At 41.9% G+C, this 14227-nt stretch overlaps 1 protein-coding gene across 1 annotated transcript in view; it reads left to right on the top strand.

Annotated features, from left to right (window-relative positions):
• LOC126336384 (secretion-regulating guanine nucleotide exchange factor-like) overlaps positions 1-14227 on the top strand; it is a 101140-nt gene that overhangs the window by 40949 nt on the left and 45964 nt on the right. The window contains exon 4 of the mRNA XM_050000005.1: positions 13752-13985. Coding sequence (XP_049855962.1) covers positions 13752-13985 — 234 coding nt within the window. The remainder of the gene's footprint in view (positions 1-13751; positions 13986-14227) is intronic.

The raw sequence follows: 14227 nt of genomic DNA, 5'->3' as shown, positions 1-14227 counted from the left end.
GAAGGCACTGATGGCAGAGGGCATGGGTGACATTTCAGTGGTGCCAGTTAAGTCCAACAGTAGAATGGGTTTCATTCAGCATGGCCTGCACCTCAATAGGTATGGGAAGGGGACACTGGAAAAGCTTGTAGGTGACAGTGTAGTGGGTGGTGGTGGGATCACTCATGGTAAAATTGTCGTAGTAGTTGGTGTTAGAGCTGCACCTTTTTTTAGATTGAATTCCACTGATAGATATACTTGCTTGAAGGAAAAGCCCCTCTAAGTAAGGGATCACATTCAGAGGACATCATGTTTCCAAGTAGAGAAGGAATTAGCATATTTCATCAAAATATATGAGATATTAGAGATAAAGTTAGTGAACTGCTTATGGATATTGACTCTGAAATTATTGCTATATCGGAGCACCACTTAACTAATTTGACAATTCAGGTATGCTTCCTTTACCAGGATACAGATTAGCTGGCTCTTTTTCAAGGAATTCCTTGTGGAGTGTGGGAGTGGCTATATACGTAAAAACAGTATTCCACTTGAGTCCATATATGTATCACGGCATTGCACTGAATAGGTATTTGAATGTTGGGGCAGTTGAATTTAGTGAAACAAAACTTCTAATTTTTGTTCTTTATATGTCTCCTAACTCAGACTTCAGAGCATTTCTGCTCAAGCTGGAGAAGGTTCTTGATTCAGTTTATAGGAAGTACCAGAAATTAGTTATATGTGGTGACTTCAATATTAATTTTGTATATGATTGTGCAAGAAAAAGGATGTTGGTAGATCTTCTAAGTTCATATGATCTGATGCAGACTGTGTTTTTTCCAACTAGTGTGCAGGGGAACAGTGGAACAGTAGCACAGCCATAGACAATATTTTTATTCATTCTTCATTACTAGATGGACATTGTGTTAGTAAAAGAATGAATGGCCTTTCAGACTAAGAGGCACAAATTTTAACACTAGAAGGCTTTTGTACTCAAACAAATGTCACATATAATTACAAACAATGTAGGAAATTTAATCCAACGGCAATAGAGAGTTTTTTAAACCTCGTCAACGATCAAGAGTGGCAGGATGTTTATAGTGCCGATAACATAGATGACAAATACAATGCTTTCCTTAACACATTTTTCATGTTCTTTGAGAGTTGCTTTCCATTAAAATGTCCTAAATGGGGTACTAGCAGTAAAAGGCAGCCTGGGTGGCTGACTAGTGGGGTAAGGATATCATGTAGAACAAAGCGGAAATTATATCAAAATGTTAGTAGTAGTCACAATTAAGCTACAGTAGCCCATTACAAACAGTATTGTAAGGTGCTTAAAAATGTTATTAGGAAGGCAAAGAGTCTGTGGTATGCATGTAGAATAGCTAATTCACAGGAAAAATTAAAACCATATGGTCAATTGCGGTGTCCGGTCAGCAGCACAAGGTCGACAATATAAAGACAGTAAAAATATTTCTGTTACTGATAAATCAGATATATGTACAGTATTTAACAATCATTTTCTGAGCATTGCTGGTGAATTAAATAAAAATTTAGTTTCTATAGGGAACATATAACTCCCTTGGCAAATGCCTTTTCGAGATTAATGTCTCAAATACTCCTTTGTGATACAGACAAGGAGGAGATTGAGTCAGTAACTAATCACTGAAGACTAAGGACTCTTGGGTATACGATAGAGTGCCATGCAGGATATTAAAGTACTGTCTGCACATGTTAGCCCTGTACATAGCTGTATTTGTAATTTTACCTTTAGGAATGGTTGGTTTCCTGAACATTTAAAGTACTCAGTAGTAAAGCTGCTTTATAAAAAGGGAGAAAGGGATAATGTAGACAATTTTAGACCTATTTCTATGCCATCAGTGTTTGCTAAAGTTATTGAACAGGCTGTGTATGCAAGGATAATTGATCATTTTATATCATTCAATTAGCTATCAAATGTACAGTTCGGCTTTAGAAGTCATTTAACAACTGCAAATGCTATATTCTCTTTTCTCACTGAGGTACTGGATGGGTTAAACAAAAGGTTTCAAATGCTAGGCAAATTTTTTGATTTAACTAAGGCGTTTGATTGTGTTGATCACAAAATATTGCTCCAGAAGTTGGACCATTATGGAATATTGGGAGTAGCTCACAATTGGTTCACCTTTTAGTTTAACGACAGACAGCAAAAGGTCATTATTCACAGTATTGAGAATGACTGCGATGTGGGGTGTGAGTGGGGTATGGTCAAATGCGGGTTGCCCCAGGGATCAATGCTGGGGCCACTCCTGTTCCTTATTTACATAAATGATATGCCCTCTAATATTATGGGTAACTCTAAAATATTTCTGTTTGCTGATGACACTAGCTTGGTAGTAAAGGATGTTGTTTGCAACATTGGGTCGGTTTCAAATAGTGCAGTTCATGACATAAGTTCATGGCTTGTAGAAAATAAAGTAATGCTAAATCACAGTAAGACTCAGTTTTTATAGTTTCTAACACACAATTCAACAAAACCTGATGTTTTAATTTCACAGAATGGGCATGTGATTAGTGAAACTGAACAGTTCAAATTTCGAGGTGTTCAGATAGATAGTAAACTGTTGTGGAAAGACCACATTCAGTATCTTGTTCAAAGACTTAATGCTGCCATTTTTACTATTCGAATGGTATTTGAAATAAGTGATCATTAGACACAAAAAGTAGTCTACTTTGCTTATTTTCATTCGCTTATGTCGTATGGTATTATATTTTGGGGTAACTCTTCCCATTCTAAAAGGATATTTTTGGCTCAGAAACGGAGGGCTTGGGCAATATGCAGTGTAAGTTCGCGAATCTCTTGTCAACCCCTGTTCATTAGTCTGGGTATTTTGACATTGGCCTCTCAATATATATATATATATTCTTTACTGTTGTTTCTTGTTAACAATATCAGCTTATTCCCAAGAATAATTCACTTAGTTAATACTTGGCAGAAATCCAACCTGCATTTGGATCGGACTTCCTTAGCTCTTCTGTAGAAAGATGTGCAGTATACTGCTGCATCCATTTTCAATAAGCTACCACAAGAATTAAAAAATCTTAGCTGTGATCCATGTGCTTTCAAATCGAAGCTGAAGAGTTTCCTCATGGGTCACTACTTCTGTTCTGTTGAGGAGTTTTTTGAAAAATTAAGCTGATTCTTATGTTATATTGTTGATTGCAAACTTATGGCTTGACTTTTTTTGGATTCATAAATATTTTATTTTTATCTGTTATTACTTCTATGTTGTAATTCCAGTAACTGACACGTTCCGTGACCTTGGAGATTTGCTCCTATGGAACTTGATGTGTAAATAAATAAACAAGTAAATAGTAGGAAGTACACACACAACCATGGAGACATCCAAACACGCTCTACTGCAGCTGTGGCAGTATTGAAGACTGTTACCTGGGCTGATGGATGTGGGGAGGGGGTAGGGAAGGATGCATGATGCAACACGGGGGTATTCATGTAGTGTGAGATGGGAATGGGAAAGACAGGTCACATACAGAGAGAGGGAGGGAGGGATGGATAAATACATACATAGAGATAGAATTTCCATTTGCATAGTTTAGAGAAGCTTGGGCTGGAAGGGAGTATCCAAATAGCCCACATAATAAATCAACTGTTGAAGCCATTTATGTTGTGGTGTCGAGCATGTTTGGCAGCTGAATGGCCAAATTTGCTGTTGGCCACAATTTGGCAGTGGCCACTCATGTGAGTAGACAGCTGGTTACATGCTGGTTGGCTGGTTTATTTGGGGCAGGGGACCAAATAGCTAGGTCATTGGTCTCATCAGGTGAGGGAAAGATGGGGAAGGAAGTCGGCCATGTCCTTTCAAAAGAACTGTCTCGACATTTGCCTGAAGTGATTTAGGGAAATCATGGAAAGCCTGAATCAGGATGGCCAGACTCAGGTTTGAACTGTCATCCTGAATGCGAGTCCTCATTGTACCACCTCTCTCTGTTGGTTACCTGTCATTTCCACATAGAATCCTGTGCAGTAATTACAACATGTCTGGTATATAACATGGCTGCTTCCACACATGGCCCTGCCTTTTATGGGACAGGTATTGCATGTGGCTTCAGTAGGAGATCGCGGGAAGGTATGTGAGACAGGTCTTGCAGCTGATTTGTCCACAAGAGAATTAACCATGGGGTGTGGGATTGGGAGCAGAATTGGAATAGGGATGGATATTCTGTAGGGTGGGTGGGTGGCACAACAGTACTTGGGGTGATGTGAGTAGGATTTGGGGTAGGATATACCTCACTTCAGGGTACAATGAGAGGTAGTCGAAGCCCTGGTGAAGAACATAGATGAACTTTTCAAGGCCATGGTGACACTTGGGGATTAGAGGAGTGTTGGCTTTGGCTGGTTCACAAGTTTACTTATGTCAGGGGAGCAGATCGCATGGAAGACCTGTTTATGGGTGACATGGGTATTGGTTTGGTTATTGGTTATTGGTATTTCCACTGCAGATGTGGCATTCACTAGCAGCAAGGCTGTTAGGAAGAGACTTTTTGACATGGAATGAGTGACAACTGCAATCGTGGAGGCAGTATTGGTGGTTGCGTGCTTGATACAAACAGCCCTATTTATAGAGCCACATGAGACATGGGGATCAAAATCTAGGAAGTTGGCAAATTGAGACGAGGACCAAGTGAAGTGTATTTGGAAATAGGTGTTGAGGTTATGGAGGAAAGAGCAAAGGTTGTCCCCTACCATTAGACCAGATTATAAAAATACCATCAGAAAATCTGAGTCAGAGAAGGGATTTTAGTTGTTGGCAGGATGGGAGAGATTCTTCCAGATGACTCATAAATACGTTGGCATAGAATGGTGCCACGTGAGTTCCCATGACAGTACTATGGATTTGTTTATAGATTTGGACTTCAAAAGAGAAATAATTGTGGCTCAGGATGTGGTTGGCCAGAAGGATTAGGAAGGAGGTAGTGGGACTGGTATGAGGAGGATGCTGGAAAAGGTAGTGTTCTGTGGCCACAAGCCCACGAGCATGGGGGATGTTGGTGTACAGGGGGATTGTATCCATAATGACCAACAAGGAGGTAATGGGACAGGACGGGAATTGTGGAGAGATGATGAAGGAAGTGAGAAATATATTGGATGTGGAGTGGAAGGTTATGGACAATAGTTTGGAGGTTTTTGTTCAACAAAGGCAGAGGTTCATTCCATGGGAGCACTGTAGCCATCCACAATGGAGTGACCTGTAGGGAGACCTGTGGGGTTGGATTTGAGGAGTTTGGGGCATAGGTTAAAGATAGGAGTGCAGAGTGCTGCTAATGTGGTGAAGGAGATGGATTCAGGTCTCGAGTTTTGGGATGGACATAAGGTATTGATGGGTTTCCAGAAGTCTTGTTGGACTTCTGGAATGGGATCATGCTTGTAAGGTTTGTATTCAAAGGTGCTGGAAAGTTGATGAAGACTCTCAGCCAAATTGTCACTAAGATTAGTCACTGCAGTAGTGGAGCCTTTAGCCGCAGGACATTTGATAAAGTTTGGACAGGTTTCGAGATCATGGATTGCTGTGTGTTCCATAGGAGTGGTGATGGACTCACTATGGCGATATTTAGGGAAAAAAGATGAAACCAGGTTAAAAGTGAGGAATTCTTGAAAGATTACCAGGAGATGGCTGGGTGGAAGGGGATGAGTATGAACATTTGGAGAGAGGTAGGAACTGTTTTAAACATGGTTCTGTTGGGGGTTTTGGTTGACTGTTGTCAGTGGTGTGCATGCAAAGAAATGTCTGCACTGAAGGTCCTTTACAAGTCCAAACTGGTTGAACCTAGGTTTTGTGCTAAGGGTGAGTCCTTTGGACAGTACACAGACTTCTGCAGGGATCAGAGTTTTTGCAGAAACATTGACACTAGTGTTATGGGATGGTGTTCAATAGCACTTTTTTCATGGAGAGTGGATGAAGTTTTTGGGGATGTGGATGGCAGAGTGGGTGAGCAAGAAAAGGTCGAGGAGCTATGAGGCCTCAATGGGAGAATGAGGTCAGAGTATTAAGCTGTTTATTGGCTGGAGACAATCCCATGTGGCCATGAGACAGGATTAGTTGGGATACCTTCCTCAGATGGTGCTGGGAATGCTGACCCAACTGTTGAAGGGTAAGAATTTTTTATTGCAGTGGTAGCATTCAAGAAGTTGTGCTCACAGAGTAAAAGGATTTTGCGAAAGGAGTAGTGGCTGTGAAGTATGGATTGAACTTGGAGTGTTTGATTATGAAGAACTGGATTGGTGAGGATGAGAGACTGATGGAAATGCTGAAGGTTCTTTTAGTAGGGTGAGTGACAGCTCGACACATCAATTTTTACAGTAAGCCAATTAGGTGGCATACCATGTACCAGACAATATTTCAGAAAGAATGTGTGTGATGACAGCAGAAATATTAAAAAATAATCTCTTGGCTAGAAGAGTTTGAGAAGTGAATCTGTGCAGTAGTTGGTACTGCACTGCAATCACTTAGCAACAAGAATTTGAGAAGTGAACCTGTGCAGTATGTCAGTACTGCAGAGAAACAAAATAAAAAATTCACTAGCTTGACCAATTACTGGCAGTTCTTATATCTGTTGAGAAGTACAACAGAGAAATATTAATATGTAAATGAAGTGGTATACATAGGCGATACTTTTCAAAGGCTTCCAGGGCTTAGCCTACCCAAAAATTCGAAGAAAAGTTACAATTAGAGTTAGAAACAATGCATTAGAAACAGTTTAAGTTTGTTTTGTATGTTATCACAGTGTCATTTGATCCATCCATGTGTAGAGAGTTCACTGCGCTATACGTTCAATCGGAAGATTGTGACATTGAGGAGTGCCTCAGCCATGAGATAGTGTGTTATTTCGTGCATTTTCAGTCCTGGTTTAACAAAACTTATTTTAGTAGTATAAATTGTGACAGCATGTGATTAACTAATTGTATTATCACTTGTGCAGCGGAGAACTTGTGTCTCTATTTGAGAATTAGATGAGAAATAATTTTCAGGATGGACTTGTGAAACAAAGTGCATCTATAAAAATAAGTGATTCACACCACACCTAGACATTGAAATACACTCCTGGAAATGGAAAAAAGAACACATTGACACCGGTGTGTCAGACCCACCATACTTGCTCCGGACACTGCGAGAGGGCTCTACAAGCAATGATCACACGCACGGCACAGCTGAGACACCAGGAACTGCGGTGTTGGCCGTCGAATGGCGCTAGCTGCGCAGCATTTGTGCACCGCCGCCGTCAGTGTCAGCCAGTTTGCCGTGGCATACGGAGCTCCATCGCAGTCTTTAACACTGGTAGCATGACGCGACAGCGTGGACGTGAACCGTATGTGCAGTTGACGGACTTTGAGCGAGGGCGTATAGTGGGCATGCGGAAAGCCGGGTGGACGTACCGCCGAATTGCTCAACACGTGGGGCGTGAGGTCTCCACAGTACATCGATGTTGTCGCCAGTGGTCGGCGGAAGGTGCACGTGCCCGTCGACCTGGGACCGGACCGCAGCGACGCACGGATGCACGCCAAGACCGTAGGATCCTACGCAGTGCCGTAGGGGACCGCACCGCCACTTCCCAGCAAATTAGGGACACTGTTGCTCCTGGGGTATCGGCGAGGACCATTCGCAACCGTCTCCATGAAGCTGGGCTACGGTCCCGCACACCGTTAGGCCGTCTTCCGCTCACGCCCCAACATCGTGCAGCCCGCCCCCAGTGGTGTCGCGACAGGCGTGAATGGAGGGACGAATGGAGACGTGTCGTCTTCAGCGATGAGAGTCGCTTCTGCCTTGGTGCCAATGATGGTCGTATGCGTGTTTGGCGCCGTGCAGGTGAGCGCCACAATCAGGACTGCATACGACCGAGGCACACAGGGCCAACACCCGGCATCATGGTGTGGGGAGCGATCTCCTACACTGGCCGTACACCTCTGGTGATCGTCGAGGGGACACTGAATAGTGCACGGTACATCCAAACCGTCATCGAACCCATCGTTCTACCATTCCTAGACCGGCAAGGGCACTTGCTGTTCCAACAGGACAATGCACGTCCGCATGTATCCCGTGCCACCCAACGTGCTCTAGAAGGTGTAAGTCAACGACCCTGGGCAGCAAGATCTCCGGATCTGTCCCCCATTGAGCATGTTTGGGACTGGATGAAGCGTCGTCTCACGCGGTCTGCACGTCCAGCACGAACGCTGGTCCAACTGAGGCGCCAGGTGGAAATGGCACGGCAAGCCGTTCCACAGGACTACATCCAGCATCTCTACGATCGTCTCCATGGGAGAATAGCAGCCTGCATTGCTGCGAAAGGTGGATATACACTGTATTAGTGCCGACATTGTGCATGCTCTGTTGCCTGTGTCTATGTGTCTGTGGTGCTGTCAGTGTGATCATGTGATGTATCTGGCCCCAGGAATGTGTCAATAAAGTTTCCCCTTCCTGGGACAATGAATTCACGGTGTTCTTATTTCAATTTCCAGGAGTGTAGTTGGTGGGAAATAAAGCAAAAAAATTTCAACTTTCTTGGTGTAAACAATATCCTTGGCCTACAGGTTGCTCTGTAACAAATAAATTGTATTGTTACACATGTATTTTGCTTATTGAGTCTGGGATTGAAAAAGAATGGACATCATCTTCTTTCAGAGTATAGGTGACAAAAATTTTGAGAGAAAAACCAAGAAACACCAGAATTCGAGAATGCACCTTCAGAATCAAGGGAGTTTTTAGTTGTTGGGTCATGAACAAATTGAACATTTGATTTCTGAGGCGAATTTCTAGGCGTAAAACATATTGTGACTGTGAAACAAGCTAAATTCATAATTTATTGAATGTTTGTTTCTTGGGTGAGCAAGAGCTTGCATGCAGGTGACACAATGATGTAAGTTCCAAAAACATAGGGAATTACTTTGTATTATTGGAACTACTGTCTAGACAGGAACAGTTTATTCATGATCACGTGCAGAGCACTTCTAGTTTCAATGGAACATCAAGCACAATTCAAAATGAATTAACTCAATCAATTATTGATGTCATTAATGATTGAATTAAAAAAGTGTTACATGTGAATTTGTGGGAGTGCAAGCAGATGAAACCCTAGCACTTTCTTATAAGTCATAAATGAGTGTAATTTTCAGGTTTTATACACAAGATGGACCCATAGAAAGACTTTCTGGTTTTCATGATTTTTCCAATGACAAAACTGTCAGGGTTTATAAGTTCTCACTATTTATACTGACAAAACTGCTCAGGGTTTATCAGAAATTGTACTAAATGCATTTGATGTTTGGGGAGTTACTGACAAACTAGGGAGCCAAATTTTTGATCGAGCCTCAGTAATGGCAGGTAAATATAGAGGTGTGCAAAATGTTGTCAGCAAGCTATATTTTTGAACTGTTATGCTCATAAAATTAACCTAGTGCTGTTACATTGTTCAAGGCATTCCATTTATTTTTTAGCAAGTCCTGAAATGGAACACAACTCTTAGAAAATAAATGATTCATATTGCCTCAAACATGCTACATGCTGGAATTTTAATTCATGAGCTGCTCAGACAATATATCTTGAATACCATGAGTTACAAGACATTTTTCAAAAATCATCAAGGATGAAGATTGGGATGCAGAGTCATTGACAGTGCTTCTGGCTCACTTAGCATTCTTAATAAAACTCAATTCCTCTTCCTGCTTTGTCTTTACAAAGAAGTATTTGCATATGTTGAACATCTCAATACACTCCTGCACGTGCAATGTTCAGATAAAGACGACCATCAGTTTGTTAAACGATATGAGAGCAGAAGAAACTGTGTCCTAATGTATTAAAAGCAGTAAAAAGAAATTTCAGTTAAGTAAGTGTTAGGTAGCATGACTTACAGTTCCTTAAGCTGTTATCTTATCAGATCTAAGATAACGTGATAATGCACATGGAAATGCATTTTGGAGATCTTCAGAATATTTGGTTTATAGAGTTGCTTGATAAGAATCAGTTTGGAAATTGTAAATCAAATTTCCCAACAATGAAATTGAACCATCCTTCTCACAACTTACCCATTCTTCAAGGTCTAAAATATAAATCCATTAATAAGTTTCAGCATCTCAATACACAAAGAGACTTTGAGCTGGCACTCATTAAAGTCAGTGAGGCAAATAAAGTTGTAGCATATATTTATTGCTCCCCGAGTGGAAATTTGGAGTCTTTCCTAAATAAGCTTGAATATGTACTAAACAGGCTCCATCTGGACAAGAAATCAATAGTGATGTGTGGGGACTTCAACACTGATTTTCATGTAACCAGCAAAAGAAAAGAGCTATTGCTGAACCTCACAGATACATTCAACGTAAAACAGACTAAAACAACCCCAACAAGAATTACAAACACTACTGACACTGCCCTGTATCAGATATTTGCAAATGCAGACTGTACTGCAAAATGTATAAGTACTAGGTTCAGTGGTCATGAAGGTCAAGTTGTCACCTCCAAAGCTAGTTGCTGCCACCCACAACTACAAAACTACTATATCAGCAAGAAGTTTCAGTACACACAATACAGAAACATTCAATTCCCTATTATCAGGAGAAAGGTGGGAGGAAGTTTTTCAAACAACAATTCTCTAGCAACTTCAGTGATTATCTTGAAATTTCATTCCTTCTCAAAACACAAATAATAACACAATAAAAAATAGGCAGGTCATAAAATGATCAATATACACTCCTGGAAATTGAAATAAGAACACCGTGAATTCATTGTCCCAGGAAGGGGAAACTTTATTGACACATTCCTGGGGTCAGATACATCGCATGATCACACTGACAGAACCACAGGCACATAGACACAGGCAACAGAGCATGCACAATGTCGGCACTAGTACAGTGTATATCCACCTTTCACAGCAATGCAGGCTGCTATTCTCCGATGGAGGTGATCGTAGAGATGCTGGATGTAGTCCTGTGGAACGGCTTGCCATGCCATTTCCACCTGGCGCCTCAGTAGGACCAGTGTTCGTGCTGGATGTGCAGACCGCGTGAGACGACGCTTCATCCAGTCCCAAACATGCTCAATGGGGGACAGATCCGGAGATCTTGCTGGCCAGGGTAGTTTACTTACACCTTCTAGAGCACGTTGGGTGGCACGGGATACATGCGGATGTGCATTGTCCTGTTGGAACAGCAAGTTCCCTTGCCGGTCTAGGAATGGTAGAACGATGGGTTCGATGACGGTTTGGATGTACCGTGTACTATTCAGTGTCCCCTCGACGATCACCAGAGGTGTACGGCCAGTGTAGGAGATCGCTCCCCACGCCATGATGCCGGGTGTTGGCCCTGTGTGCCTCGGTCGTATGCAGTCCTGATTGTGGTGCTCACCTGCACGGCGCCAAACACGCATACGACCATCATTGGCACTAAGGCAGAAGCGACTCTCATCGCTGAAGACGACACGTCTCCATTCGTCCTTCCATTCACGCCTGTCGCGACACCACTGGAGGCGGGCTGCAAGATGTTGGGGCGTGAGCGGAAGACGGCCTAACGGTGTGTGGGACCGTAGCCCAGCTTCATGGAGACGGTTGCGAATGGTCCTTGCCAATACCCCAGGACCAACAGTGTCCCTAATTTGCTGGGAAGTGGCGGTGCGGTCCCCTACGGCACTGCGTAGGATCCTACGGTCTTGGCGTGCATCCGTGCGTCGCTGTGGTCCGGTCCCAGGTCGACAGGCACGTGCACCTTCCGCCGACCACTGGCGACAACATCGATGTACTGTGGAGACCTCACGCCCCACGTGTTGAGCAATTCGGCAGTACGTCCACCCGGCCTACTGCATGCCCACTATACGCCCTCGCTCAAAGTCCGTCAACTGCACATACGGTTCATGTCCACGCTGTCGCGGCATGCTACCAGTGTTAAAGACTGCGATGGAGCTCCGTATGCCACGGTAAACTGGCTGACACTGACGGCGGTGGTGCACAAATGCTGCGCAGCTAGCGCCATTCGATGGCCAACACCGCGGTTCCTGGTGTGTCCGCTGTGCCGTGCGTGTGATCATAGCTTGTACAGCCCTCTCGCAGTGTCCGGAGCAAGTATGGTGGGTCTGAGACACCGGTGTCAATGTGTTCTTTTTTCCATTTCCAGGAGTGTAGAAAACTAAAATGAAGTGAAGAAAGGTGCAGTTACTATGAAGAAATGTGGAGACTCAGAAATGATAGTAAATTAAAGCCAGATGGGTGGTGAGAACCAAGAACATGTTTGAGCACTAGTTCCTTTCTTCACTCTGGTTTAGTTTTCTACAACTTTCATTTTCTGACCTGTCTGTTTTTTGTCATCCTCCTCCCACCTCTGTTATGTAAAACACAATTAGATTTTCGCTCTTATTAACTTATGCATGATGTTTTAGCAGTAATCTCTGTCTTGCAATTATTCTGTCTTTCATGTTTAAGCTCTCAGGTTTTCAAATCTCATTCAGTGCAGTCTCCAACAAAAAGTCTTTCCTTCCCATTCCATCCAGTAAGACTTCCCTGACCTGCAGTTCTGGGTGATTTGTCTGAAATCTGCCCCTTTTCCTAAAGCTCTCCAATTCTTTTCCTTCACCCCTCTTCCTTCCCCTTCTGCCAGAAGAAGGATGCACTGGCTCCAAAAGCTTGCATAAGTATAACTTTCTTTTATGTATATGTTCTGCTGCTGCTTGGTGAGTCGATTTTTTATCCATCCAATGTATCAGATTAGCCTGATTTATCAATATATCTGAAGTACAAGAAAATATATCACATGTTAAGTTGCAATTGGTGTGCAAAGTAAATGCGTGAAATTTGCTGTTGAAGAGAGAACACTTTTTTGGATTTAAAGTATCTGAAGTACAAGAAAATATATCACATGTTAAGTTGCAATTTGTCTGTAAAGTAAATTCGTGAAATTTTGGATTTAAAGTAGTTATTACAGCTCTGGACTTGATGTCCATAAGCTCAACATGGAGAAGTACACGGCCAAATTACAGTTGTGTCCAAGGAGGAATAGTCAGCAGTCAGGGATATGACAAGAATGATCATCCAAAGCAAAAAATGGAGTTAACATGGGCTCTAAAACATGTGATGTAAGAGCTATGAGCTCTACTACATCTTTGATACTGTGAAACAAATCTCTTCTACTTCAAGCTCTTTGCTCTCCATATTTCAAGAGGTGGTAGTATGGACCAAAACAGGGAAAAAATGTCCAGCTAACATGGGCTCTAGAATGCATATGTTAAGATATATGAGCAGTTTTTCATCTTCGCTATTGTGAGACTTATATCTTCTACTAGACAAGTGCTCAGAGTTCTTAAAGTATGCATTCTAGAGCCCATGTTTACCACACTTTTTGTTTTGTTTTGAATGATCATTCCTGCCATATCCATAAATGCTGACTATTTCTTCCGGGACACCTGGTATAATAACCCCCCAATCCACCCGTTTGAAGCAACTGCAACACTGCACCATCCCTGTGGTTTTGTTTCTGTCAGTCTGTGTAGTATTTTGAACATTTAAAAAGAAATATTCTAATTGACGATAAGTTATGTTTTTTTATTTTTATTTGAAATATGCATGAAACACATATTTTGAAAGGGTTCTAGACAAAATAATGGAATTATTACAGTGTTCCAATTTATTTACTGGTTCTGAAACTTCTATTGTTTGATGTTTAAAGTTAATGGGTTTAAGTGACATGTTCTATTATTGCTTGTTTTCTTTTTAAAATTTATTTACTAGTTGTTTCAATCTTTCAGTTCCAGGCTTGCCACAAATTAAGATGGTTGCATGTGGACAGCACCATACTGTAGCTTTGTCGGTGTGTGGAAAAATTTTTGTATGGGGAGACAACAAGTTTGGACAACTGGGATTTGATCCTTTACTACATCACAATTTTGCCTATCCTATACAGCTTGATTGCTCTGAACGTGAAAGTCTTCCACAAGAATGCTTACTTTCATGTGGATGGACACACACAGTCTTAAGAACAGGTATAATGACTTAGGGTCTTTATGGTATGCTGTTGTGGCAGTTACAAAGATTTAGAAACTTGGTAAAAGATTATTGCTTATGTGCATATTGCAGTTCTTTTGAAACATGCTTTTATTTACTTTTCACCTTCGCAGGAGATGTGCTGAAACCATGGTGTTCTGTTATTCTCCAGTTAATTTTAGGGAAAGATCATTTGCTTTATTTTATATCTTAATATTGGGTCCATTAAAAATTATAATTT

This window comes from Schistocerca gregaria, chromosome 2 (assembly GCF_023897955.1).
Source record: "Schistocerca gregaria isolate iqSchGreg1 chromosome 2, iqSchGreg1.2, whole genome shotgun sequence".
NCBI lineage: Eukaryota > Metazoa > Arthropoda > Insecta > Orthoptera > Acrididae > Schistocerca > Schistocerca gregaria.
Note: the sequence above shows the minus strand (reverse complement) of the source record. Positions and strands in the feature narration are given on the sequence as shown.